Genomic DNA, 27,824 nt, shown 5'->3' with positions numbered 1-27,824 from the left:
TCAATACAAACCAACTGTTGTTTTATGCAGTGGATCCAGCTCCATTTACAGACTGTTTTAGGAATCAAAAAGCTTAAATATGGTTTTGTTTTGTTTTAAAAATAGAGAGCAAGTTTATGGCTAAGAATTGTCTTTTATTTTGAAAACATCTCATCTTTATTTTGAAAATTTGAGGGGGAGTCATGCATGTAATTAGATTTTAGTTTTGTTGTAAAGAAACAAAGTAAATTATACACAGACTAAACAATTCAATATATGCAGTAAGTATTTTGACCCTTTCAGACACTTTTAGTGGTAAAAAAGTAGAAGAAACATCAACGTCAAACGGTTTAAAGGTGGTAATAATTTGGTTTTAATCGAAAACTTAAATGCATCACCGCCAAATGTTGTCAAAAAATGTTACATTGAAAGAAAAAGGTCACTTTTGCCCCAATTTAATAGATATTTACAAAGATGCAAAGGTTTCCTTCATTTCTGCAGTTCCAGGTTTTCTCGTGTTTGATTCCTCTTTTAGTCCTCTCAGTGGCACTAACTAGAAATGGCACGTAAAAAGGTTGTTTGGGCAGAAAATCGATGTCAGGGGAGGGATTACAATTAGCAACCCTCTTGTAATCCCCTGGTTTCTCCTCTGATGCGCCGCCTCATCTCCTCGTCTGTCTCAGTCCCAGCTCTCCTCCGCCAGCGGATGTTGCTTCTGCCGGCTGCCTTTGCTGTTTTGAGAATTGCACCTTTTTTTGGAAAGTGTGAACGTAATTGTTGCACACAGAGGAAGTAGAGGGATGTGAATCAGCAGAGCGGGCTGAGAAACCGCTGCGTGGAGAATCTGGGGGGAATAAAGTTGGGGGGGGGGGTGATCCATCCAGCTGGACTGCTAGTTTCTAAAACTTTGACAGGACGACATATTTGCATCCGAAAGGTAAGGACTGCAAACCATTTATTTATTCATCATCAGCACCAAACAAACTCCTACATGTGAATTTTCAACACATTTCCTCTAAAGAACTTGTAATGACATCAAATGACGGAAATCTCCGTTTCATCTGAGGATGTTTGACTTTGTTTTCAGTTCTGATGTCTCACACTTGAAAAGATTGACTTCTTAATGTAAATATTGTGGGAAGAAAAACCACATTGAGTGTTATGAGTCATTAAAAAGCATAGTTTTTTGTGCTGCATGCCCAAACATCCTGTCATCTGCTGAGGATGACCTCTGGGCGTTTGTGTGGACGGATGCGGCGTTTGATTCCCGAGTGGTGACCTGTGACCTCCTGTGGTCTCTCATCAGCGCCTCCCTGCCCGTCCACGGCCGCGGGTCAGAGCCCAGACGCTCTCATGCATTTATCACTGGATACCATGAGCATGGTGGACGACGGCTGCCTCTCACCCGCCAACTTCCACCAGATAGGGAAGGGTGGCGTTGCGGTTGCGGGGGGCCACGTCCACAGCATTGATGTCATTCTGGGTTTCAGTAAAGACCAGGAACCAGTGCTGAGCCCTGTTGCAGGGGCCCCGGGGCCCCAAAGAGCAGGCGGGGATGACATGGCGGAACACGGGAAGCGCCCAGAGCCCTCGCCACACCCGACTTATGGCGGACCCCCCCACTCTGTGAGGAACAGCGACGCAGAGCAGCATCAGTACCACGGTTAGTGAAGGATGGCTCTCTGACCGTCAGCAGCACCTTTGGTCGCTAAGATGCAGAAGTTTATAGCTTCAAAAAATAAAAGGCAATTTATCCTTTTTATTGATTCATTCAGCATAACTTGTCTTGGGAGGGGTGGGGTTGATGTAAATGTCATTAAAATAGTGACCCGCCAAAACCAGAGGGGATGTTCTTAAACTGGAACCTTTTATGATGGGAAAATGCCCAGATTAACACTTTAAAACAGAATGTCAAAAGTGTTCATCCACACTTGAACCTATAGTTTTACCTAAATGTTTTTCTATTTAAACAGAAGTATAAATAACCCATAATAGAACATGGGAAATGTTCCAATCAGTCCTTTGGTGAGCAGGAGGATCTTCCTTCACGTTAAACGAGGCTTGGCAGGTGACTTTTGAAGTGTGACTTTTTACTGGACTTGTTTCTGCAGAAAAGTTTGAATTCTAAACAGGAAAAGCAGCTGAAGGGCAGATTTACTGTTAGTGAAGTCAGAGATAAATCACAGGACAAGATGGTGCGGGGGCTTTATGTCCCCAAGACCAATCCCATCCCCTTGTGGAATTCCCCCTAATCTTCTCTTCTGCTAGATTAGATTGTCCAGCTTCATTCGGGTGTTATTGTCATCGTTCGGTCTCAGAATTAAATTTGCCACGTTTAATCTGAAGCTATTTTCAGGCGGGGGCAGGTGGCCTGTGAGTTTGGGACGGAAAAATGAAAGCGGGATTCCGGTTCAACTCCGTTTAAATGAAGGTAGATGACATCACTCTTTGTGTTTGTGGTTCTCCTGTGAAGTGGGTCCAGTTCTTCCTGAATGAGCTGCCTGTCAGTGCGTTCGCTGTCAGTCGCCCCCCCATCTCTGCCGATCAACAGTCGGCGGGCTTCAGACCGGTGGCTGATGGGCTGACAGGCCCAGAGCTGGTCACTGAACCACAGCTGACCTCTGCCTTTGTCAGTGGCTGCTCTTTGTCATGGCTGCTTAATGAGAGGAGGGGAAATGAACCTCTCCTAATCCCACTTTGCTTTTGCCACCACCGCCGTTTGCCGGTGGAAAGATCACGGCCACCTCGCTTTAGCAACACATCCCATAAACGGGGGCGGGCGAAGGCGGGGCTTCTCACAGTCACGTCCACGACCCAGCAGGTCTCACCTGCTCAGGAGGACTGTGGGTAATCACGTTTCCATGACAACCTCCTGTGAAGCTCCAGCGGGTCGTTCGTGAACCTGACGAGAGAAAACCTGCAGACGCTTTAGAGCAAAACTGTTTGAAAAGTTTTCATTTGAAACTTTATTTAAACAATGTTTGCAAAAGAACAAACTATTTGTTTCCTAACTGAATCGGATGAAAGTAAAAAAAAAACTTTTTTCAACAAAGATGCTCTTATTTTATGTCATGCAAGAAAAATATTCTTATATAGAAAGCAAAATCATTTTATTTGGACTTTTTCCTGCTTTTTGCAAATGCCACTAAAACTAAAATCTGTTTTAGCCAAAGAGACAGAAAATACGGAAAACGAAACATAAAGTAAGTCCAAACTAAAATGAAACACTAAAACTGGAATAGATGGACATTGTCAGTGTGGCTCCGTCTATTTCCTGAGAGGCTACAGAGTCAGAGCTCAGAGTCCTTCTTAAATGAACTTCCACAGTCCAAATTCTTTGTTTCAGATCTTTACTTCTCAAAGGTTGTTACAAAAAATGTAAATCCAAAAACAAATAAACATTAATAAACTTTAAAGTACAGTTGAAAGCTCTCTCTCTCTGTAGCTTCAGAAAACTAACGTAGCAATGAGCGTCTGGCTACGTCACCCAGCCCAGCCAATAGAACTGCTGGCCTCCCAGGATGACCTGTTCCTTTGCAAATGCGGTTAAAACGTTGTAGGGTGTTTAAACGGCTCTAACACACATGCTTGATTACACGGCAATAGAAATAGTGTAACTTGATGTGAAGAAAACCTCAACTTTTTTCAATCTTCAGTGGAAAAACATTTACTTTCTTCAGGTTTTAGTGTGCATAATTCTTTTTACAGAAGTTTGTTATTGATGTTGAACTAAAAAACTTTTTACCATACTATCCAGCTTGAATATTTATGAATATTCATTGTTTTTTTAACGTTTAGGTGGGACAGTTTCAAACAGAAAGTCATTAAATGATCACCAACTCTACAACTGTTAGAATTGAACCTCCTTTCAGAATCCCATAGATGTCTGTTTTTGAATCCTAAATCATTCTAAAAGCTGTGAATGACAGGCTCAGCATCACCAGGAGGAGCTCTGTGGTTGTAGTTTTGATTCCACGTCGTTTATTGTCTTCCAGTGATAAAAAAGAAGGAACTTCCAGGCAGATGTGGATGGTCCTGTCACCAAATATTGGTGGGATGAGTTCCACACCCATGAGCTGAAAAGTCCTGCACTATAGGTTCTGATTGCAGTTAGATTCTTTTAAAAAGCCTTTTCTAAACTTTCACGGCTGGTGGAAGAATCTCAGATTAGTTTATAGTTTTCAACTTCTTAGAAAGACAAGTTAACTTTCTTTCCTGTTTTGGAGCAGATGCTCCTGGAAGTTTGGCCCATCTGCCTCCATCCTAAATGGGAATCTCTTATGCAAGGAAGTCAAAGGAAGTCTTTTCCTACCTCTGACATGCGGAATGACTGCTATCGTGTTACTGCTTCACAACAGCAGCTGATCTCATTTGGAGATCACCTTCTTTGTACTTTAATTCAATTACTTGCTGGTTTGACTAATTTGGGATTGGCAAAAGGCATCGCCTTGACTCGGGTCCACACTTTTATGACCATGGAAGTTCACACGGAGGTCACTGAGGAGGAAGAGTGCTGAGGAAGACGAGTGTGATGAGGCCTCACAACGACATCTCTGCAGGTTCAGTTTCATTCAAACGGTGACGCTGCTGCTCCGTGTCAGATGAGGAAAAGTGTTTGCGTCCAAATGGAACATGGTCCACACAAAAAAACAACACGTTTTTTTAATCAAAAATATGTTTTTGTAATAAATATCAACACTAAATCTGTCAGAAGCCATCAGCAAAAGTATTTTATGTAATTTTTAAAATATATGCATTTGGTTTCTTATTTATATTCATTGAAATGAGTTCCCAACATTTGCATTCATTTGCTGTTAACTCTCAAAAGAGCTGAGATTCTCTGACCTTCCGTGACCCCTTTTACCTGACTCAGCTGCTGCCCCCCCCTTTCTCACAAGCTTTTTAGGTTGGAACAGATGAAAACCTTTGAGCAGCTTTTCCTCTTCCAAGTAGGAATCTTCCTGAAGGTTATGGAACCCAGCAGCAGCCCGCTGTCGTGGTTGATGCTTCTCTAAACTCCTTTCCTTCTATTGCTGAGTAAAACCAAACCAAAAACGCAGCTGATCAACGTCTTTTTTCCTGGATTACTTCTCGTCCTCCAAACAGACACGGGCCTGTTTGCAAACCAGAGTGATGAGGAGCTGGCAGAGCTGAGGCAGAGCATCCAGATGGACGAAGGAAAGTCTCCGGCGTCCAGCAAAGACGATCCGCCCAAGAAGAAGCACCGCCGCAACCGCACCACCTTCACCACCTACCAGCTGCACGAGCTGGAGCGCGCCTTCGAGAAGTCCCACTATCCAGACGTGTACAGCCGGGAGGAGCTGGCCATGAAGGTCAACCTTCCAGAGGTTCGAGTCCAGGTGAGACCGGGCACCACAGGTCCACACGGACGAATGTGTCCCTTCATTCATGAACCCAGTCTTTCCTTTTTCTGGCTGCACTGCAGAAAGAGGCAGCCCAAAAACAGGGAAGAACAGCAATAGCAGAATGAAGCGTCTAAGCAGGGACTCAGTGAAACACGGAGTTCCACACAAGCATCCATGAGGAAAAATAAACTACAAACGGTTAGATAGGATATCTGAAGGTTGAATGTGACACAGCCCAACAAGCATTTTGCTGGTTTTAAGCAAAGGGTTTGTAATTTGTAGGTTTTTTATGGACTAAAAAATAGTTCATTTTGATTACGGTGACAAAAACTGAGCAGTGTAACAAATGAAAATAATTCATTTTAGAACAACATGTGAACAAAATTAGGATGTCATCTGGAGAAAAGTTGGCTCGACTTAATAAACCCTCATAAAATCTGAAACCAGCACTTATTCTTGGAGCATAAATCCAAATGAAGGCAGTCTGCCGGACTTGTTTACATGTATTTAACGTAAAAATAACATCCTTTAACCTGATTAAAAAATGAACGTACAATTTGACTTTCAAATCAAGATTTTTGATTGTCAAGCAGAATATGTAGCAAAAGGATTTGGACTCATTTTCACAGTAGTTTCCTTATTCTATAGATCCTTGGAAATTGAGACAAATCATTCTGATGTTGAGAAAAGTTTAGTTACAACAAGTCAGAGCTGGTCAAACATCTTTATTATCTAAGGTTTTATATCAAAAGTGTTGCAGTGAACTGAAACTTTAAGCTCTTTTGATCCTTTTACACCTTTAGTGGTTTTTCAGCGTTCAGGTCAGCAGATCATGAGGTTTAGTGGTTAATTGGCTTCATAAATTGAGCTAAATGTAACGACGATGAAGAGCACACATCACCTGATGCCATCGTGGAGTTTGGATTGTTGTGGACTTTCTTTGCAGGAGTTACACTTGAAATAATCTCAATGTCAATGTATCTTTTTTGTTTTTCTGCCTTTTCAGGGGGAAATGTAAACCAGAAGAAGGAGAATCTGTTATTATCATTTTCTGAAAAGCTGCTTGGCAACAGAAAACAATGATCTGGTTTCTGTTGATGCATTAAAAACTGGATGCACATGGCCGTGTTGTGCAAATAGTCGGTTCAATTCTAGTTTTGGATTTGTTTCTCTTCCAGGTTTGGTTTCAGAACCGCAGAGCGAAATGGCGTCGACAGGAAAAAATGGACGCGAGCGCCATGAAGCTCCACGACTCCCCCATGCTCTCCTTCAACCGTTCGGCCCCCGTCCACCCGAGCGTGGGCCCAGTGACCAACCCGCTGGCGCTGGACCCCTGGCTGCCCTCCCCGCTGTCGAGCGCGACGCCGGTCCACAGCATCCCGGGCTTCATGGGCCCAGCTCAGGGGCTGCAGCCCAGCTATGCCAGCCACACCTTCATCAACGTCCCTCCCCACTCTCACCCTCATCCTCACTCCTCCATGGGGCAGGGGATCCAGAGCATGGCTCCTCCTCCGTACCAGTGTGCAGCGGCCTACCCTGATAAGTTCCCCATGGAGGATGTAGACCAGCGGAGCTCGAGTATTGCTGCTTTAAGAATGAAGGCCAAGGAGCACATCCAGTCCATGGACAAAACATGGCAACCCATGTGAGCAGGGAGAGGAAAGGAGGATTGGAAACTGTGAAATTGGACATTTTTTCTATTAACTAATTCTATTTTTTCCTGAAGTACATCAAATGAATCCTGCTTGTTTTGTTTTAGGATGCCAAGCAGCAGAAACCTCCTCTTCCTTCCTAGAACACCAGCACCAATGCTGTTCCAAATAACCCTGATTAAGCTGACATATTTGCATTTCCATCAGCATAAAACGCTTTTGTCATATCAAAAGTATTCTTTTCACTAACTTTTCTGCTAAAATCTGACCATTTTCGTAAAAGAAGGTCAGTTTCCGTTTGGTCTAGAATTGTTCCTGTTCACTAAGCTGCAGGAACGGAGGATGTTGGCACTTTATGAACCACCAGGTTGGAGGAAATACCAAAAATGAAAAGGATCTTTACTCTGAAGGAAAACAGCAAAACTGTGGGAGTGATGAACGCCGGCTGTCGCTGGAGGGACGGCTGGCTGTGAGGATGTCACCCCACATCGTCCCGTCTTTGTTTGGGACAATTGATCTTTGTCTGAGGGCGGAGGGGCACAAACGCTGTAGGCTCAGACAGAAGCCTTTTTTTCACATCAGAGTTTAAACAGGACCCTTATTTTGAAATGTCATTTCAGAATTTATGTTATTTAATGTTTTTGTACCTTTGGAAAAAAAAATCACTTTGACATGATAACCAACAAAGAAACAGGCTGGTTGATTTGAAAGATGCTCATAAAAGGAAAGTCGTGTCGTAGCTGCCGCCTGATAAGTCGATTTTTTAATGTTTTCTTTTTAGACAACAGACTTTTATCTTTCTTAATTAGGATTTAAAGAAGAATTATGGACCAAAAACAAACCAAAGGTTAGAGAACGTTGCACAGGAGCAGTTTTAGATGTTTTTTGGGTTGGAAATTTACAAGATGTTGTCATATGTGTCTTAGTTTTATGTGTTTTGTGAGTTTTCATTTATCAATGTTCTGGAAATATCCAGAGAAAATAAATATAGATTTATAGGAGTTTTATTGACACGTTCTCCTTTCAAGTTGACCCCTGCAGCCATTCCCACACAGTGGAGTTTTTTTAGTGTTTAAGACTCCGGAGCGATTATTCCAGTCTAATCATAATCATCTGACATACAGCAGCATTCTTTCTCTTCATCTTCCTCCTCTTCCTCCTCTCCCTCCGTCATGTACGAGCTCTTTCTATCCCCTCCCAGGGATCTCTGCCGCTCCACAGTTTGGTGGCGGGGTGCCAGCCTGTTAGGAAGATGAGACTCCAATCAATCAGAGTTTCCAGGGGGGGGGGGGTCCAGAACGCAGACCCGGCTCCCTAATTGCCCCAAGCAGGCGGGCAGGCGGAGCGGGCCGCTGCAGCACATGTTCACAGAGCGACCGGCGCCTCCGTGGCCCACGCAGCATCCCAGTCACTCTCCTGAGCAGATGGGGGCCGGAGGTGCTTGGATGAGCATGTGGAGGAGGCAGAGGTGCACGGGGGCCGCGGGGGCCGTGTTTGTGTGATTTCTGACACGCCTCAAAGGCACCAGGAACGGCTGGATGTGACTCTCAACCAGGTCACATAGCTGCGCCTTTTCTAGAAGATCCTCAGGAATTTTTAAGAACCAAACAGGACGACTTATAAAGATGTCATTACATTGAAGGGTCTTCATGAACTTTGTTAGCTAAGGTTTAAGTACGGTGGGTTCTGGATAAGTGGATGACCTGAAAACGGCTCACACTTTAGTCTTTAGGGGATTTGAATTTCCAAAGGAGCAACATTTGTTTTTCTCCTCAGGAAAACAGGAAAGCCTAAAATTAACGGATGAAAGAAGGTGAAAACATGAAGAAAGAGATTAAGCTGAAAAAGTGTGGGAGCATAAAGCAGCACACAGAGCAGAGGAGAGGCGGGCGGATGGGGCTGCTCATCAGGCTTAATGATGGAGAAAATCCTCCAATTAGAGCGTTTTCCTGTGCTGCACCATGAGTTCAGAGTGGGGTCTTCTGACAGCTCAGGGATTAGGACCCGGGCCGGACCGGGCTGACTCGGGTCCGCTCAGGCACTAACTACTATCGGCCGGGTCGGGGCTTTAGAACCAGCCAGGGGCAGAAGAAGGCAATGTGTAAGCGGCAGTCACACAAAGAAAGGCATGCTGGGAAAACGAGCAGCAGAGAAACAGTTCTCTGTGCAGAACAGTTCATCAAACTCCAGGCCCAATAAGTCAGTATTTTAGGCAGAAAAGTAATAAAAAGTTGATGTTTGAACTAAAAACAGCAGTAAATCTGCAGAACTTTCCCAGCAGCTGCTTTTTGGAATCCAGTCAGAACTGTATCCAAGCTCACACAGGAAAAGAAATAAGCTAAAAGGACTAGAAACTGTGTCTGCCCAGTCATTACACTCCCACCACCGTGCTTCACAGTGTTTGGGCAGCTAAACTTTCTTACTTCATTCACTTTCACAGACTTCGTTCATCTTATTTGAATTGTTCACATACAACTTTACAAATCAAAATTCTTATTACATTTTCCGTCTATAGGGAAAGTTCTGATGATAAGGAAGCCCCAAATGTTCAACAGTTAATTTATAAATCAAGATAATTTCTAAATCCATTGTTCTGTTTTTATTTGGGAATAACAGTTTGACCAGAAACTGGATTTGATGGGAAAACAGGAAACCTAAAACACAATCTTCTGCACTGTTATGTTTTGGAATTTTGATCCAGATTAATTAGGAAAATAGTTTACTGTTTAAAATCAAGATTTAATTGAGAAAAAAGCCTCCCCTGGTGGCACTAACACTCTGCATGTTTCTTCATCTGTAGCAGTCTATCAAAGCCCTCCGATCCTCTTTCAGTCTGTTCTCAAAGGTTCCCCGTAGTCTTTTCATTATGAGTTCAGTCATTTTTAAGGACATAGTTTCTGCAGAGCAGCAGGAGTTCATCAGAAATTCCCCTCTGAGTTGTGGACGGGACCGTTGCCCTGAAGCAACCCCGCCTCCCCTTCCCTTCCTGTTGCGAGGTCCCGCCCAGCGTATTTCCGACGTCACAAACAGGTTCTTTTTCAAACTGTGTTTTTTCGCCTGCTCCTGATTTCCAACAATTTGAATAAAGAAAGATCCAGTAATGCAATTTGAATCTAAATGTTCTTGATAGATGCCCTCCATCCTCAGGAAATTGACATAAGAACATGTTAGAAACACCCTTTTCATCGGAGGTGGTCTTTAGGTTCATTCAGACGTTAATATTATCCATATTCATGCTAAAACAAAGTCTGCATTTGAGGTTTACGCCATTTTAATCCCGGTAAGGATCACAAACAGAACTATTTTTTTCCTTTTCAGACCTGCAGACGGGTCTACAGCAGCCAAAGGCGCATGAACATGCAGAGAATGTCTGCTCCTCAGGCGTCTTTGAGCATATAAGGTCTAATGCAGTGAAAAACAGACAGAAATTCTCCAAAAGGTGACAGAAAATCAGAATGGAATTGCTCATGTAACTGATCAATGCCAGAAGGCTCAGCTATTTTCATGGGGAGACTGTCCTGATTTTGTGGACGGGATGACGGGAGAACTCCAGCTTCCAAGAGCCAAACCAACAAATCACATCATCTTTGCGTGAATGTTTGTGTAAAACTACATGTAATCCCACCTAACACTTTACCCAACAGCCCCGTTTGTTCATTTGAAAAGCCGCTGACTGTGTGATACACCAAACATCTACCAAGAAGCCGCAGGTGGAAGAGTTTAGGGCTTAAATCTAAAGTATTGTTCACTAAAACGGGTCAACTGAATGTAACGTTAACAGTGTTTAACCTGACACCAAAAGCTAACAAACTGAACCAAGACGAACAAACCAAAGCAATACAGGCTGGTCACACCATCCACACAAACTACAGGGAACTACACACTGTGATACACAACTCTGACTGAAAAAACCCCACCACTAAATCAGTAACTCAACAGAAGTTACCTTCATTAAAAATCAACAAAGAGCTGCGTAGATCTTAGCCTCATGAATCAAGTAAAGACACAAAATAACAGTCCCGTTCGCCCTCTTTCCAGACAAACAGCTCCGCCATCAGACTCACCTGTAGACCAGTCAGAGGTCCACAGGTAAGGAAACAGGAAGTCAAACTCTACGGGAAACTCACAGACTCGATGAGCATCGAAAAGTTCAAAAATAAAATAAACTGCATAAAGTTTTTCTTGAGCTACAATAACAAATGAAAAACCCCAAATGGTCAAATAAGGTGAGTTCAGAACTCGGTCTTTATCGGCTCGGTGGACAATGTCATCACTTTATATTCAGTGTCCTACCAAAGACACTCATTTTCTGTAGAAAAAGTATCAACAGCATCACACAAAGCATGGTGGAGAGAGTATCATGATTCGTTTATGTGGGATTGAATTATCGTTTTCTATTTAATCTTTTAATCTTTAATCGTGTGAGTCCAGGTGGGAAAGGGGCTCTTCTGGTTTTTTTAAATCAAGTTAAAGAAATGAATTCTTTAAAAAGTTTCTATTCAGCCCAAATAGAAAAGGTGTTTCTTGTGGTTAAGAGCAACAGGAATTGACTAAATTAAAGATGAACCACTGGGAATTTAAGACGTCTTATGTCAGTCTGGCTCATTCCCGATCCTAAAACAGAAGTCATGAAGTGCTATGAATTCTGTAGTTACCGCTGCTAAACCCTAAAACATGCATAGAAAGGTCTCTGTTGGTCATTTTATGAGGAAGCCAGAGCATCAGGTGATGTATTACAAAGATGTGCAGTTTGTGAGTCAAAAGACTAAATCCATGACATACACTGGTTTTCCATGACCTCTGAGCCTGTATTTACTAAAAGTATTTCCTTTTATCAAATCAAATTTTTCGTTTTTAAATTTTGTTTCTGCATCAAAGTGTGTCATAATTAAATGGGTTTTATTAAATGTTTTATTTATCAAAAAACCAGGACATTTTTCGTCTCAAGCCTCATTTGTTGCATCTTAAACAGAAGTTTGTCTTTGACTGGAACACGCCGACAGGTGAGGCGTCTGCAGAGACCCCTGGCATGGGGGGGGGCTGAACCACGTCCACATCCTTGAGGGGTTGGATGCAGAATTACCACCACGGCCGTGTTCAGCAGGAATAACCGGGCCCCCGCAGACTAATTGATTAATTGTGCACTCCATTATTTTGCTCCTGCACTCTGGCAGATCTGAGGGGCCCGGCTGCAGTTAACAGTCTTATTGGGGAGACGCGCTCCTCGCTCAGGAGAATAAGGGAAAAAAGCGGAATTAATTGGGTTTGATTAAGGGAGCTTTTCAATGGGACACCGGTTTTTCACATGACATAATTAGAGGTCAGTTGGCGAGGGCTGAGGTTGGGTCGCCAGTCGCCAGTGCTTTGTGGGCGTGTCTGTGAGGGGGCGACAGAAAGACGGCGGTGTGTGTGGAGGGGGGGGGCGCTCCCTTCACACTTGTAGGGCCGTGTTGTGTGTCTGGTGTGGTGCGTTTCTATGGGCTCGCTCAGCAGAAAGCCCACAGGGAGGTGGGGGCCCTCTGTGCACACAGGGAGGTGGGGGCCCTCTGTGCACACAGGGAGGTGGGGGCCCTCTGTGCACACAGGGAGGTGGGGGCCCTCTGTGCACACAGGGAGGTGGGGGCCCTCTGTGCACACAGGGAGGTGGGGGCCCTCTGTGCACACATTGTGTGATTCGTTTTCCTAGAATTGCTGGCATCAGAGACACAGGCCTGAGGCTTTTGTGGAAGCTCCACGCTCATTAGCTGCACATTTCAGACACTATATTATTGCAGGAAACCTCATGGATCAGTGCTGAAGGATGAGAAAGACACTTTTGGAACAAATGCCTTCATTGCAGACATAATAATCCGTCTGACATATAATCTAGATGAAGCAGGCTCCCTGGGTGATTAGATTATCAAATATTTTCCTCTATGTTTGCATTTTTTCCCCTCAAAGCTGTTGGGATTTTTTCATTTCATTGACCCTTCTTTCCTTTTCTGCTGTAATAATTTCATTATAATCCAGAGGATTTTCTTCTGGGTGAGATCATTTGATGTGACAAAGGATTCCGTCCCATATGAAAGCCTAATTTGCTTGCATGGATGAAGCACATCTGTTGTTTTTAGGAGGTCCCCTCGGCTGCAGGAGAAGATCTTTATAGATTTCTGCTGGTTTAGGGAGGTGGGGGCAGCTTTTTCTTTTCTGGTGCATATTTTTTGTTCTCTCAAATGTTATTGTTAATCCCAAAGTTGCTGGTTTCAGTTAAAAGCTTCCATGGCATTTCCTCCAGCTCATTGTCTCTTGGATGTGCAGGGACGCCCTCTCGTGGAGACAAACTACAGAGGAATATGGATCAAAAACGGGTCCAGTTTCTTTCTGAGCAAAAAACAACGAGAGCCGCAAAAACTGACTTAACCTTTAAAAAATACACTTTTTTATATTTTGTGGCCATGAAGCCATTTGTTTGTAAAATGTAGCTTTTAAATATTTACAAAAACAGGATGGTAAGTTTTATACTTTTCGGTATAAAACTAGCAATATTTTCCTTTACAGCAGCACATAAAAGTACCTTTCAAAATAAAATACACCCTGTGTCAAATAAGAATCTCCTGCTGCAGCACATTTACTTTAATTAAAAATGAAAGAAAACCAAGTGAATTATGACATTTTCTATCATGTCTTTGGTGGGATTTCATCCCTTTTCTGCTTTTCCTATCAAAAACAAATTCTACACCAGTGATTCTACACCATGCATGGTGTAGAATCCATTTTTGTATCTATACTTATAAACAAAGTTACAGTCAGGACCATAAGTATTTGGACAGAGACACATTTTTTCTAATTTGGTTTCTGTACATTACCACAGTGAATTTGAAATAAATCAATTCAGATGTCACTGAAGTGCAGACTTTCAGCTTTTATTCCATGGGTTGAACAAAAAGATTGCATAAAAATGTGAAAAACTAAAGCATTTTTAAACACAATCCCTTCATTTCATGGGCTCCTAAGTCATTGGACAATTGAAATAAGTGAAAACCAAATGGTCATTCCTAATATTTGGTTGAAAAGCCTTTGTTGGCAATGACAGCCTGAAGTCTTGAACTCATGGACATCACCAGATGCTGGTTTTCTCCTTCTGAATGCTCTGCCAGGCCTTTACTGCAGCAGCAAACAGTTGCTGTTTGTTTGTGGGCCTTTCTGTCTGAAGTTTAGTCTTCAACAAGTGAAATGCTGCTCAATGGGGTTCAGATCAGGTGACTGACTTGGCCATTCTAGAATATTCCACTTATTTGCTTTAATAAACTCCTGAGTTGCTTTGGCTGGATGTTTTGGGTCGTTGTCCATCTGTATTATAAAACGCTGCCCAATCAGTTTGGCTGCATTCACCTGGATCTGCGCAGACAGGGCTGCATTCACCTGGATCTGCGCAGACAGGGCTGCATTCACCTGGATCTGTGCAGACAGGGCTGCATTCACATGGATCTGCGCAGACAGGGCTGCATTCACCTGGATCTGCGCAGACAGGGCTGCATTCACCTGGATCTGCGCAGACAGGGCTGCATTCACCTGGATCTGCGCAGACAGAGCTGCATTCACCTGGATCTGCGCAGACAGAGCTGCATTCACCTGGATCTGCGCAGACAGGGCTGCATTCACCTGGATCTGCGCAGACAGGGCTGCATTCACCTGGATCTGCGCAGACAGTCTGTCTCTGAACACCTCAGAATTCATTGGACTGCTTCTGTCCTGTGTCACGTCATCAATGAACACTAGTGTCCCAGTGCCACTAGCAGCCATGCACGCCCAGACCATCACACTGCCTCCACCGTGTTTTACTGATGATGTAGTGTGCTTTGGATCAGAAGCTTCTCCACGCCTTCTCCATACTTTTCTCTTGCCATCATTCTAGTAGAGGTTGATTTTGGTTTCATCTGTCCAAAGAATGTTTTTCCAGAACTTTTTTAGATGCTTTTTAGCAAAGTCCAATCTAGCCTTCCTTTTTTTTAAGAAGGTTTAAGAAGGTTTTTTAAGAACGTTTTTATTTAGAAGGTTTTTAAGAAGAGGCTCAAGACCCACCTTTTTAGTCAGGCTTTTAAATGACTTTGAACATTTCCTATGTCTTTTTATTTTTTATCTATCTATTTATTAATTAATTAATTTATTTACATATTTATTTATTTGTAAGGACTATTATTATCTCTCTTTTTAACATGCTATTCTTTTTATTGTTATTTTACCAATGATACGTAGGTTAGGCTTTAATCAGTTTACGTATTTTATTTTTTAATTACTGACATTGTTAAATCCTATTTTATTTATTTTTTTATCTTTTTTTTCTATTTTTATTGTTGTTATTTTATGATAATTTTTATTCTGATGTTTTTAACTCCAGTGTTTCCTCTTGGGGATCCATTTTTCTGGGGCTTGACCTGTAGGGGGTGCTGTTGCTGCAGTGCCCGTTCTCGTTGGGCGGGCTGGGGTCCCGCTCTGTGGTCTAATAGCCATGGATGGGGCCCTGGGCTGCTCTGTGCTGGGCGGGCGCTGTGGTAGTGACCCCTGTGGTCGGGCTGGGCCTTGGAATAAATGGATCCCCATCATATGGTTTCCTCGCAGCAGTACCAAGCCAGACCTTCTTTAAGCTGCAGTTCTTTGGTTCTGTTCAGGGTTCTACGGGGGGAACTGGGTAGGTGGGGTGTGGGTGGGTGGGTTGGGGGGTTGGGGGTGAGGGAGGGGTCCCATCTTTGTGTGATTGTCCTTTGTTTGCTGTTTTTAACAATCTTCGGTTTTTATGACTGTTTTATCTGCTTTTATGTGAAGCGCTTTGTGTTTTTAATTGAAATGAAAGGCGCTATATAAATAAATAAAGTTTGAGTTTGATTTTCCTATTCTTGAGGCTTATGAGTGGCTTGCATCTTGCAGTGTTCCCTCTGGATCTACTTTCATGCAGTCTTCTTTCTATGGTAGACTTGGGTATTGATCCGCCTACCTCCGGGAGAGTGTTGTTCACTTGGTTGGCTGTTGTGAACGGGTTCCTCTTCACCATGGAAATGATTCTGCCATCATCCACCACTGTTGTCTTCCATGGACATCCAGGTCTTTCTGCATTGCTGAGTTCACCAGTGCTTTCTTTCCACTCCTAATACTGTAGCGATTTCTGGTTTCATGGTTTTTTCTTCTGTTTTCTCAGCTTAATGATGGCTCCTTTCACCTGCAGGGAGAGCTCCTTTGACCGTATGTTGTCTGTTCACAGCAAAATCTTCCAAATGCAGCACGAGTCCTCTAATCAACTCCAGGTGCCTCATTCATAAAACTTTGCGTTGGATTTGCGTCAGAAGTGGCGTACGGATGAAACATAGGACGTGCAAACGCACAGAAATATTCGGAGTTATAAAACCGTGCACACGCACATCCTACGCATCTTTCCCATTAATAAATCACAACCAATTCTAAATGCAGCGCAGCTTTTGCGGCTTCATGACACGCCCATAGTTGCCCATAAATAGTCCGTGAAACGCCCACAAATGAATATTCATTGATTGGGAAACCATGGCAAACAGAGAGGAAATCAAAAAAACGTAACTTGACTCAATGTGAAGTAGAAGTTATCGCTGGCGAGTAGGAAAAGAGAAAAGTGTTGTTTGGAGGGCACAGTGTGGGCATTACTGATGCCAAAAAGGCACGTGAGTGGCAGACGGTGGCAGACGCCGTAAAGGACTTGAAGTGGGACAGGCACGGCGTGGTTCCTCCGAGTGCTCCTCTGTAACGCCGGGCCCAAAAGCCCGCAGAGGTCCAACAGGACGGCTGGAGGAAGTCGGAACCGGCTCATAAGCCACTCGTCCTCGTTTGCCAGCACGTCTTCTTGCTGTCTAAAGATGCGTTCACTCCGAATTCTTCCATTTGCCACATCTTCTAAGAGCGCCAGATCAGCCATTGTGCGTCATTACGCATTGTGATGGGGCATTTTATTTCCCTCCATTTAATTACATCTGACAAGCTACAGATGTCGGTAATAATCCACGTGGAAATGGGAAACTGATCAGCAAATGTAATTTCTTGTTGCTTTCTGAATGGTTGAGACATACGCCATACATTGTTTTATCAAAAATAAAACAAACTAAAGGCATATGCATGAATACCATAATTCTGTAGCTTATGAAGAAATGTTTTAATGTGAAAACAACTTTCCCTAGTGGATAATTAATGCATCTCTCTCTATCTATCCATCTATCTAATTGCACCTATATCTGCTCCGCCAGACGGACACACTGACGAGAATATCAGTTTTGTACATTATTTCGTTCTGTTAACTATATTATTTATGAGGATGAATTGCACAACATGCCAATATTGCAGAACATATTTCACTTTTCTTTTTGCAAATAAGTGTTCATTTGAATTTCTGTTGTAATTTTCGTTTGATTTTTTTGTTTGTTTCACTGCTGATGGATCAAACGGGTGTTTGTGTAGCTGTTAATTGTCAGACTTGCTTTGTGAAGTCTTCATGTTATTTCTGAGAGGCAGTATTGTCATTTTCACTTTCACGTGTTTCTTCCATCTGCCGACGGTGTCGCCGTTTCTCATTTCACCCGTTTTTGTGCGTACGCCTGGGTCAGAGCTTGAAGGACCGCACATTTTCCCGTCAAGTTTGCTTTTTATAAATATCAATTATTGCGTAGTGAGTGGCGTACGCCTTCTTTTGTGCGTACGGAACCTTTAGAAATGAGGCCCCATGCCTTTTATCTGCTTCACTCATAATGACATAACAAAGGAATTGCCCCCACCTGCCCATTCAATAGCATGGAAGTCAATTGTCCAATTACTTACCATGAAATGAAAAAATGCTTTAGTTTTTCACAGATATATGCAATCTTTTTGTTCAACCCATGGAATAAAAGCAGAAAGTCTGCACTTCAATGACATCTGAGTTGTTTTATTCAAAAGTCACTGTGGTAATGTACAGAAACTAAATTAGAAATATTGTCTCTGTCCAAATATTTATGGTCCTGACTGTACGTACTTTGAGAACATTGCCTCTGAACAACAGACCCTGTTGCGTAGCATAGATTCAAATTTGTGCTAAACTTAAATGACTTATTTTTATTCAAATTTGTAACTTTTTTTTTTAGCCAGAGGGGCCAAATTGGAAGGATAAGGTTGCAAAGCCCTGAATTAATCTATGATAGCTTGATTCAAAATGTTATAAGTCAATGTTTCAGTCAGACTCTGTTCAAGTGGATTGCATTTTAGTTTTCCATATCAATCCGAATCTTTTATTATGTAAAGTAAAAAAATAAAAAGTGTATTTATGGTTTAGAAATTACAGTGAATCATTTTAAATCCTAATCATGAATTGAAGTAGTCAGTGTGAGCCCAAACCCTTTTCCAACTGTACTGTCATTAAGATCAGAACATCAAATTCTTTTTGGTAATGAAGTAAAACAGGTAATTCATCAAAGCTCAATAACCTTTTAATTTACACCAAACTGTTTTCTTTTACTTAAAGAAAATGTAATGACGGTACTTTGCTTTTTATTATCTTTACTATCCGAATTGACAGTTATTTAAAAATGACATTTTATTGATGTATTCATTTATATTTACTATTGCTTACCATTTGTTCATTTTACATGGTTAGAAAAAATGCTTTGATCCTGTCACTGATGTTTTAGCTGTTAAACATGAATGTATGGCGCCCTCTACTGGACGCGCTTTGTCATGACATGTTCTGTTTATTTACTAATTGCAGTTCTTGACACAATTTGATCAAGTTTCAAATGTTTTCAGCTGTTTTTATTTATATTGAAAACAGTAAAGAAATTGTAAGATAGTTTTGGATTTTTTTTTTAAAAACAACAAACAAAAACTCCTAAAAACTGTAGCCTGTTTTATGATTCAAAAATGACACTCAGATCAAAACTTTTTTTAATTGACTGAAATCGACTCTCTTAAACATTTTGTGTTTTCTTTTACGTTTTGTTCATACTTTTACTTTTGTATTCATGGGATCACGTTAGACAGGGGTCATCTGGAAGGCTTTGTAGTTTTTAGGTGCGGTGTGGGACAAGCAGCCTTTTTTCCCCCACACCTTTATTTATCAGATTCATTTAAGTTGATTTACTTTTTACTGGTGAACATTTAGAGAATTCCTTAGTTACACGGTAGAGATTTTATGTGAAGAGTTACATTTCTGAAAATAAAAAAATCTTAATATTTCAGGTTTGTGTACATTTTGACTGAAAGTGATGAAAATGTGAAAGGAAGATTACGTTCCCAAACTAGCTTACATTTATTTTATTATTAATCAGATCATTTTGATGTTATAGAACTGATTAATATCAATATTCTACTTAAAAAACAGTGAAACAATCAAAATATATGTAAGAAAAACAGCAGAAACTAAAAGCAAGAAATGAGTAAATGTCAGTGGAATAAATAAGGGAGCAACAGCTAGGTTGAAAGAAATCAGCTGATGGAGGATATGACGGAGCAAATGACGCCTGGAGTCATGGGAGAGGTGTAATTCTGAACTCCAACAGGTGGTGGCGGTAGCGAGCGGACAAACCCCGATTCAGAGCCACGAAGAAAAGTTGGCGCGTATAAATCCGGGCGGGAACATGAGAAGAGTTTACTGGAGTTTTCTGATGCTCCGTTTAATTAATGTAAACAAAGAAAACACGAAGCTACAAGAAAAACTGGGCAGGTGGATCGACTATTTCCCCAAAGCTTAAGGAAAGCAGACACGTATTAGCTTTTCGTGTTTGTACGTTTAGCTAGCTCCCGTTTGTTTTGGTTATTGTTTAGCTAGCTCCTTTTTTTGTTTTCCTTACTTTAGCTCTCTTATTTTCGTTTTTATAATTTCAGCTAGATCATTTTTTAAGTCGGGATGTCGGATAAAAGTCTTGTGGATGAGTTGAGACGCTGGGCGACAGAAGAGTTTAATCTGCCTCCGGACAGTCTTCCTAACAACAACTATTTGAAAACGTGGGTTTGCCAAACTAAGTCCACAACGCGAGTTTTTTTTTCCATCTTCATAAACTATATATTTGATCTTTCTTCATCACTGTTTTCTTGTATCAAATGTCACCGTTTGCCTTTCCAGACTGTGTGTTGGGAATGGCAGGTCAATATGGAAGTACATGATCCAGCACGTTTACTCACAAAGGTTAGTGTTGTAGTATTATTTTTAGTCATAGTATTCTTGAAAGTTTATTTATTCAGTTTTATTTCAGGCTGAATTTACTACGTTCTCGATTAGCGTCCCTAAACTAAAAGTTAGGTTTGCTATCTAAGCTGTATAGTGTCTTTGGAAAAAAGGTTTCTAGAGTTTTTATTATTTTTGTTTGTTTTCCTCTAGGAATGTCAGAATCATGCGTGGCAACCTGCAATGGTATCCTTTGGGCTAAAACGGTTATTTTAAAGCCTATATGAGATGTAAGGCAATGTCTCATAGATTCAGTTTTATTTCTGCCACTGAATCTGAAAAGTGTCATTAAATTTCTTAAGAGTCAGTTTTGTACATTTATTTAAATTACATGGTGTACTGTTCACTTAAGATTAAATTCTGTCTTAAGTGAACTGTTATTCTTGGCTGGGTTTCTGTATGTATTTCTAGTTTATCCAAGGCTTTGTGTAATCGTATAGTCATGGTTTGTTGTAATCTTCCTTACTAAATGATGTCTAAGGTATCAAACACTTCAAGACAAAGAGGTGAGATGATGAATCTTCAGCTTTTTGTCCCTCAGTAGTTTAATTCATTACCTCTACAGCATATCTGGTGTGTTTACATGCACAGTTGAAAAAGGCGGAAGGCCAGAGCGAGGCTGCAAAGCGCAGAGAGCTTCAAACGAAGATTGAGCAACTCCGATCTGAGATCATTGTTGTGGACTCTCAGATTAGAGGAACGGAGGAACAGCTGGCTGCACAAGGTTCTTCAAACCCTCTTGTTTGGTCTATGATTGACAGATGAGATGATAGTTGATGTGTTTCAGTGAACAGTGTTAATGGCTTACAACCCCATGTAAGAATAGGAGCTTAAATTATAAAAGAAATCTGCACTGACTGCATATTTTTAGTTTCCATATGGGGCCAAGACTTTCTACTTGAGGTTAAGCTACTCTTATACTGAGATCAAAGACCAAAGTTTCGTTTAATGCTGTCATTTTGCCTGTCAAAATACTAAGAGGACTAATGTGATTCATTCTTCTTGTTCCACAGAGCGATCCATCAGTTGCATCAAAGGCCAAATAAAGGACAGTCAGTGCAGAGAGCTGATCCTGCAGGCTTTTAGACAACGCTGCTCTTTGGGTCGTCAAATACTTTCTGATGACTTAAAAAAAATTGATGGCCATTGCCAAGGTCTGGAAGAAATTGCAAGGTAAGAGGAGAAAAAAAGTCCATTTTAAATTCAAATGGGGACTATTTTTATGTTTTCTGACGGTCCTGAAGCAGCCCATTTTAACTCAAAAGACTAAAAGTAGAGAACTGGGATGGGCCGATATAATCCGACATTTCCCCTGCAGCTGTGTCTGATAGCCGATATTTACTGAAACCGATTCTTAAGTGTCTACAAGAACGGAGTTTAGATTTACTTTTTGTTTCTTTATTAGAAACTTTTCGTTTACTGGACAATTGCATTGTACCTTTGCTTTTTAACATCCAGCAAAGACTTTCACAGGAACAAGCATCACCTTAAAACTATCCGATGTATTTGTAAGCATTCAGATCATTCATTAAATATTGGACATAACTGTAAACCATAAGCTCCCCGTTGCCAGAGATCTGTTAGGAACATGTGTTCATACCAAAATGACATTTACCTGAACACAGTCGATTACTGACTGGCTGTAAACATGAGCTTCCCAATCTATTAGGAACAACATTTCAAAAATAGTGTTTCTGAAAGCCGTCAGAAGAACATCTGTAGATTTTAGACCGATAACCTCAAATGATGCAGATATCGGCTGATGCCAACACTGATACTGATGTATCGCCCATTCCTATATGAAATGTTTTGTTTGTTTTATCCGTTGCAGGAAAGCAGAGATTGAGATGCTTTATGAAAGTGAACCTTCAGACATTATGGATGATAAAAGGGGGAACGTAAAGGGAGGAGCAGAAGCACAAGTTCTAGTAAGATCTTAGTCTCGCCTCTTTTGTTATATTAGAATCAAAATCTATCTGAAATCAAATCCAGAAACCAGCAATTTAAGCTTCTGACTGTGTTTTTCTCCAACAGCGTGAACTGAGAGCACTGTGTGACGACAGAGTCCAATTTTATCAGTCATTACAAGAGAGCGAGCTCAAACTACCAAACTCTGCCAATAGACAGTGAGATCGCATTTGAAAAACCTTTCTTTTGATTTAGTTTTTGGAAAATATTTTTTACTACATTTTCTTTATTACAGTATGACGCGTGAACAGAGGACCACTGTCTACCAATACTGGCTGAGCTCTGTGGAGGTTGGGAAAGTGTCTTGACATTTTTGTGGATGATATCGTACTTGTTTCTCATTTTCAAATGTTTGACATCAACAGAAGGTGTTGGGTGATTATCCTCCAAACCATGTGCTCTCCGCACTGCAGTATTTAGCCTTTAGAGAGCAAACCGAGCTGGAAAAGAAACTGGTTTCTGCAGACGTGACTCAGGATCTGACGTCTCTTCGGTAGTGCAACATTGCCCTCATCTGTGTGCTTTTTTTTTTCTTGTCACGTTGTGCTATAAAATCAGAGTTGTGCTTCTTTTAGGTTCCAATATGAAAGCAATCGCTTTTTGGATGTTTCATTAGAGGAGAAGAATGAGTTGCCTCCTGTCAAGACTCTCTTAGAGGTACTACTGCTTAAACCAATGCAATACTCCTTAAAGTATTGATGGGTACTTGGAGGCTTGACATTTTTGTGTATCTGTACTTTGTCCAGGCTGCTTGGGAAGAGGTGCAGCAGAGTCAGGTGGAGCTGGCCCAGACTCGCCGCAGAGTCCAGGGGCTCAAACAACAGTTGGTGGTCCGTAAGAAAGAGACTGCTGCTGCAGACGAGCTCCACTGTGATGCTGCTGCCCTGTAATTATGCTCTTTGCTCTAGATAAGCAAGCTTTGTACTGTATGTGCACATAGAGGTGACAGTGGCTCAGGTGGTTGAGCGGGTCGTCCAATGATCGAAGGGTTGGCGGTTCGATCCCCGCTCCCACCAGCCAAAATGTCGTTGTGTCCTTGGGCAAGACACTTCACCCTCCTTGCCTCCAGTGTGGCTCCACTGGTGTGTGCATATGTATGAATGATCCCGGTGATGGTCAGAGGGGCCGTAGGCGCGAAATGGCAGCCACGCCTCTGTCAGTCTGCCCCAGGGCAGCTGTGGCTACATCAGTAGATGACCATCACCAAGTATGAATGAGGAGTGAATGAATAATGGACATAATGTAAGCGCTTTGGGTGTCTTGAAAAGCGCAGATAAATCCAATCCATTATTATTATTATTATTATTATTATAAATGGGTTTAGCATGTTTAAATCAAGAAGAAAATTCAGATTTGTTTAATTTTTGTATGCATGTTCTGTTATTACCGCGAGGGGGGGGGGGGGGGGGGGGGTCTAAGGGCTGGGATGTCCAGTTTAGTTTATTCTGTTTAGTTCAAGTTTAGCATTGTCCTATTGAATTCTATGCATTTATGAACCTTTTTGATTGTATGTTTACCTTTACAATTACCAGTACAAATCCCACTGAGGAGACGACTGCTGTTGTGAATATAGAAATAACATTGAATTACAGCACTCCTTATATGTGGGGAATAGATGCATCAGAATGGAATGGGTTGAGAAATACTGTAGCCTTACACACCAGTTCCTCGTTTTCCAAGTATAAGGAGGTGTTGGGTGGGACCCAAAGATTTGGTTTTACTGCTACAAGGATTGTAGAGACCAGATGTAGATGTTCTGGGAGCCACACTCAGATCTGGACTCTTATTTTTCCCGTGTTCAGTGCACATAAATGCATAGATTTGTCTTCAATTGATTGTGTCTTACGGTTTTTGTGGACTTCGTGTTGTTGTTAGGTCAGCACTGGAGGTAGAACTGCAGGGTGTGATGCAGGCGGCTGCCCTTGATCACATCAGAGACTTCTGCATCCAGTTGGACCGGCATGCCAAAAGCCGTCAGGAGGCTCTAAGAAGTCTTCACAACCAGTGGCAGAGCATTCTGGACTTCAGAGAGCTTGTGGTAAGGCGTCATAATGAAATGTGTGAGAATAGATGGATTTCTATGCAAGATTCCTTTAAAAGTTTTACCACAAGTGTGTCTTTAGTTAAATCCAACACTAATACTTTTCCCTGACAGGCCCTCAGACAGGAGCAAATAAGAGGTCTGATTAGGGGAAACTCGACAGGCAAGACGCAGCTAATCCGCCTTCACAAGGAGGTTAGTTTGGAACTTTTGACATTTGATTGAAGGGAAAACCTACAATCCACTTGACTCAAAACTCATTTGCTTTCTACTGTTTCAGCTGCAGGAATTCATTGAGGGCAAAGTTTTGCCACAGTTTGCAGACGTCATAAATGCAGCCACTGATCTACGCAACTCTATTTCTAAGGAGGCCAGACAGTTTGGATCAGTTTCACTTGTTTCTCTGGACCGCAGGGTTGTTGATGGGTGAGTTTGTTTCTTAAAAAGATACAAAAAATATACTTTTTAATGTAGTTTTTATGTTAGCAGTAACTTTAGTTTGGTTCTTAATAAGAATCCTTTGAAAAGTCAACTAAAAATTCTGCACTCATAAATTAAGCCATGTGACATTTAGTCTCAATAATAACTAATGACTATCCCTGCCCAGTTTAGTTTAGTCTGTTTAGTATTATCCCATTGAATTCTATGCATTTATGATCCTTTTTGATTGTATGTGTACCTTACCGGTACCAAGCCCACTGAGCAGACGACTGTTGTTGTGAATTTGGGCTACAGAAATGAAATTGAATTGACTTTTTCTAGAAAAAAACAACTTCTTCTTCTTGGATGAGAAGAACTGCTTCACATATTTGTTTTTGCTTCTTTCTTGTCAAAGTATTCGGAGAGTTCCTGCATCAAGTTTGTCAATCCATCGCTTGGCGTCTCCAAACTTCAGCAGCTTGTGTCAGAACCTTTCATTTCCTGTGCACAAGGTTAGCATTAGCACGTAGCGGTGCTGCCTCTTTGGACAAAGGCTGAAACAATCTTTTGCCTTTCTTCTTCCTTTCAGTCAAGGTTTTATGGCTTTTCTTGCTTTGTAATGTGTTTTGTGAATAATTATACTTTGAGATGTAAGATCAGTAAACCTCTAAAAATCAATTCCCTTAAAAAAACCCTCATATGTTTTAGGAATAACTTATTTTCCTAGTGAAGCGGATAAATCACTTTATATTTCCTCAGAGCTCTTAAAGCCACTGAAAAACATGACAATAATTCCAGTAATTGACATTTTCCCTTTAGAGAGCTATGGTTTTAATGAATAATCAAGTTTAATTTCTGCGACTATTTCTCAATGTTTTGAAACTCTTAAAACCCTTCAGGCACCAGAGGAGCTGTGCTCACAGGCTCGATACCTGCAGCTGGACTTTCGGTTTCTTCGTCGCTTACTGCAGCTTTACACCACCAGTCTGCAGAACGTACAGACAGAAGCAGAACAACTGCATGCATCTGATCAAAAAGGTAACAGAGTTGTGCTCGAAGCTTTTTCTACTGATGCAGAAACATTTAATCACATGGACAAATAAAGAAATATGGATCGAGAGGTTTTGTAACCAGTGAACATGCACACTTCCCAGCGCTGCTGAACAGAATCAAGGAGGAGGATCAGAGAATCCTGAAGTCCTTGCTTCCCAGAGCCAGAGGCCTCACACAGGGCTGTGCACAGGCCCTTTCCTACAGAGACCAGTTCCAGACAGCCATCTCTCACTGGTGAGCCTGTTACGACTCTGGGGTTTATTTCAGAATTGTTTGTAAAGAAAAGAAACTTTTGTATTCCTTTTTTTTTTCATTCCATTAGGCTAACAATTTTAGCTTCTTTGTTACAAATCATGGAAGCCGAGAACAGCCACCTTTTATTTTTTACAGGCTTTCTAGTGACGACGGCGTCTATCTTATTACGAGAAAACAGTTTTTATTCTTGTGATAAAATGACAAGCCCTCCTTCGGCCTGCACCTCCCAGGCATCAATCTATAACGGTGTAGACGGCCTGATCCCCTCATCTGGTCACCGATCAAATTGACAACAATCGCAGAATCACTGAGCACTGCTGCAGCCGCCTGCGCAGCTGCAGCCGGGCCAACCTTCTCAAATGACGACGACTGATCTGAAGGTTGTTTATGACCGACAGTGTCGGCACAAATCTCCACCGGAGTTGGCCTATGATTAAAGTAATCAATTATAAATTATTTCTTCTGACACTTTCTCTCAAATTGCTTTTTGCTGCGGGTTGTAGAAAAATAAAAAGTAAAAATTTTTCGTTAACACAAGAGATTTGTTATTTTGTGACATCTTGTTATCACTATAAATAAACGTATTTTTATGATACTGTTAGTAGAAAACGGGTGTTGGATTCACAAAATTTATACAGTAAACCCTTGTTTTTCGCGGGGGTTACGTTCCAAAAAGAACCCGTGATAGGCAAAATCCGTGAAGTAGAAACCTTTATTTTTTAACAATCATTATACAATTAAATACTCTATTGTAAATTGAAAAGAAAAAACAAACCATTTCACAGGCTCAAGCATTTGTTTCACAAATAAAAGTACTTTAGAATAAAGTTTTTTCAACAAATAACTCTGTACTGTACTATCAAATAATAATTTTAATCATCAATGTGAACAGAAGGCTTCAAATTGCAGAGATTAGCCCCGCCCACCGCGACCCGAGTAATTGGATTAAACGGGAGAAATTTTCAAATGATTATGAAAAAATACAAAGTACAGTGGGACAAATAGTGGCTCAGGTGTATTTCACTGCTCTTCAGACTGAGCCGCTGCATCCTGACTCCCCTCTGCAGTGTTTTCTTCTTTTGAAGCCCGGGTGCAGCTGTGTTTGTTCAGGAGAACAACATAGTGATTGACAGTTGTTGTTGCTCTTTTTTCTATGGGTTTTAGAGATACTCCAAATTGCAAGAGAATTTGCACGTACGTAATGTAAATTTGGCGAGCTGTTTTACGTACCTGTTCACTTTAAACTGCAACGTCAAGCACAGGTAGAGAAGAAGCGGAGTGACTTTTTAGCCAATCAGAATGCAGAACACAATGCACGATGCAAATCCGTGAAGTAGCGAAACCATGAAAAGTAAACCGCGTTATAGCGAGGGATCACTGTACTTCATAACTTTTGTTTGAATTTTTTTATAATATTTCTCTAAGAAGATTAATGGCTTTTAATAGAATGCTGTCTCTAAAAAAAGGAATTTGGTTTAAAAAATGTATGCGCCAGTTTCTAATGATATTGATCGTTGTAGTCATAAAAGGTTTTTTAACGCCAAAATCCAGTTATGTACTGAGTTTGAATTTATTTGGTCTACTCTGTTTAAGTATTAATGTGATCAGTAGTGAACATTTGATGCTCTTACTTTGTTTTGACACTGATTCTGTGTGTTTCTGCACGCAGGTGGGATAAACCTGCCCAGCACGTCCTACCTGAAGTGAGTAAAGGAGGACTGACTTTCCAGCAGTGGCTTCAGAGGTGGAAACTTGCTGCCAAAGACTTGTAGCTTGAAACTTTGAACTCTTTTCTGTTGGAGCCACAAAAATGTCGGTTATGGTCTGCAGATGCTGCCTGAGCGGCTGCTATTTTCCCTGCTCGATCATGAAAAATCAGAAATAAATAAAAATGTTAAACCAAA

At 41.4% G+C, this 27,824-nt stretch overlaps 2 protein-coding genes across 6 annotated transcripts; both read left to right on the top strand.

The window, feature by feature from the left end:
* The first annotated feature begins 273 nt into the window (after nucleotides 1–273).
* On the top strand, nucleotides 274–7,998 carry LOC101165970 (retinal homeobox protein Rx1). Of its 2 annotated transcripts, XM_004068380.4 has the most exons (4): nucleotides 274–916; nucleotides 1,286–1,642; nucleotides 5,086–5,339; nucleotides 6,524–7,998. In XM_004068380.4, exons 2-4 carry the CDS (start codon nucleotides 1,333–1,335, stop codon nucleotides 6,992–6,994), a joined length of 1,035 nt encoding a protein of 344 aa, XP_004068428.1. In that variant the 5' UTR covers nucleotides 274–916; nucleotides 1,286–1,332; the 3' UTR covers nucleotides 6,995–7,998. The 2 variants fall into 2 exon arrangements, with proteins under 2 accessions (XP_004068428.1, XP_020558440.1); XM_020702781.1 differs by lacking the exon at nucleotides 274–916 and having other exon boundaries at nucleotides 926–1,642.
* Nucleotides 7,999–19,552: 11,554 nt separating this feature from the next.
* haus5 (HAUS augmin like complex subunit 5) lies at nucleotides 19,553–27,824 on the top strand. Of its 4 annotated transcripts, none has more exons than XM_020702779.2 (20): nucleotides 19,553–19,682; nucleotides 19,844–19,963; nucleotides 20,082–20,144; nucleotides 20,337–20,369; nucleotides 20,665–20,689; nucleotides 20,775–20,907; nucleotides 21,197–21,356; nucleotides 22,015–22,111; nucleotides 22,218–22,309; nucleotides 22,387–22,441; nucleotides 22,517–22,644; nucleotides 22,727–22,808; nucleotides 22,898–23,037; nucleotides 24,027–24,189; nucleotides 24,307–24,387; nucleotides 24,473–24,618; nucleotides 25,028–25,124; nucleotides 25,512–25,650; nucleotides 25,767–25,899; nucleotides 27,590–27,824. In XM_020702779.2, the coding sequence occupies exons 2-20, from the start codon at nucleotides 19,866–19,868 to the stop codon at nucleotides 27,690–27,692; spliced, it is 1,968 nt and encodes a 655-aa protein (XP_020558438.1). In that variant the 5' UTR covers nucleotides 19,553–19,682; nucleotides 19,844–19,865; the 3' UTR covers nucleotides 27,693–27,824. The 4 variants fall into 4 exon arrangements, with proteins under 4 accessions (XP_020558438.1, XP_011472883.1, XP_011472882.1 ...); XM_011474581.3 differs by having other exon boundaries at nucleotides 19,553–19,711; XM_011474580.3 differs by having other exon boundaries at nucleotides 19,553–19,723.

The sequence above is a fragment of the Oryzias latipes genome, chromosome 4 (assembly GCF_002234675.1).
Source record: "Oryzias latipes chromosome 4, ASM223467v1".
In the NCBI taxonomy this organism is placed as follows: Eukaryota; Metazoa; Chordata; class Actinopteri; order Beloniformes; family Adrianichthyidae; genus Oryzias; species Oryzias latipes.
Note: the sequence above shows the minus strand (reverse complement) of the source record. Positions and strands in the feature narration are given on the sequence as shown.

Bases quoted from the DNA above. Each gene is read 5' to 3' on its own strand.
- LOC101165970 (XM_004068380.4), top strand. From the start codon at position 1,333: ATGCATTTATCACTGGATACCATGAGCATGGTGGACGACGGCTGCCTC. The intron at 1,643-5,085 runs GTTAGTGAAGGA...TCCTCCAAACAG, and splicing joins AGAGCAGCATCAGTACCACG to ACACGGGCCTGTTTGCAAAC. The intron at 5,340-6,523 runs GTGAGACCGGGC...TTTCTCTTCCAG, and splicing joins TTCCAGAGGTTCGAGTCCAG to GTTTGGTTTCAGAACCGCAG.
- haus5 (XM_020702779.2), top strand. From the start codon at position 19,866: ATGTCGGATAAAAGTCTTGTGGATGAGTTGAGACGCTGGGCGACAGAA. The intron at 22,442-22,516 runs GTTGGGAAAGTG...TGACATCAACAG, and splicing joins ACTGGCTGAGCTCTGTGGAG to AAGGTGTTGGGTGATTATCC. The intron at 25,125-25,511 runs GTTAGCATTAGC...AAAACCCTTCAG, and splicing joins TTTCATTTCCTGTGCACAAG to GCACCAGAGGAGCTGTGCTC.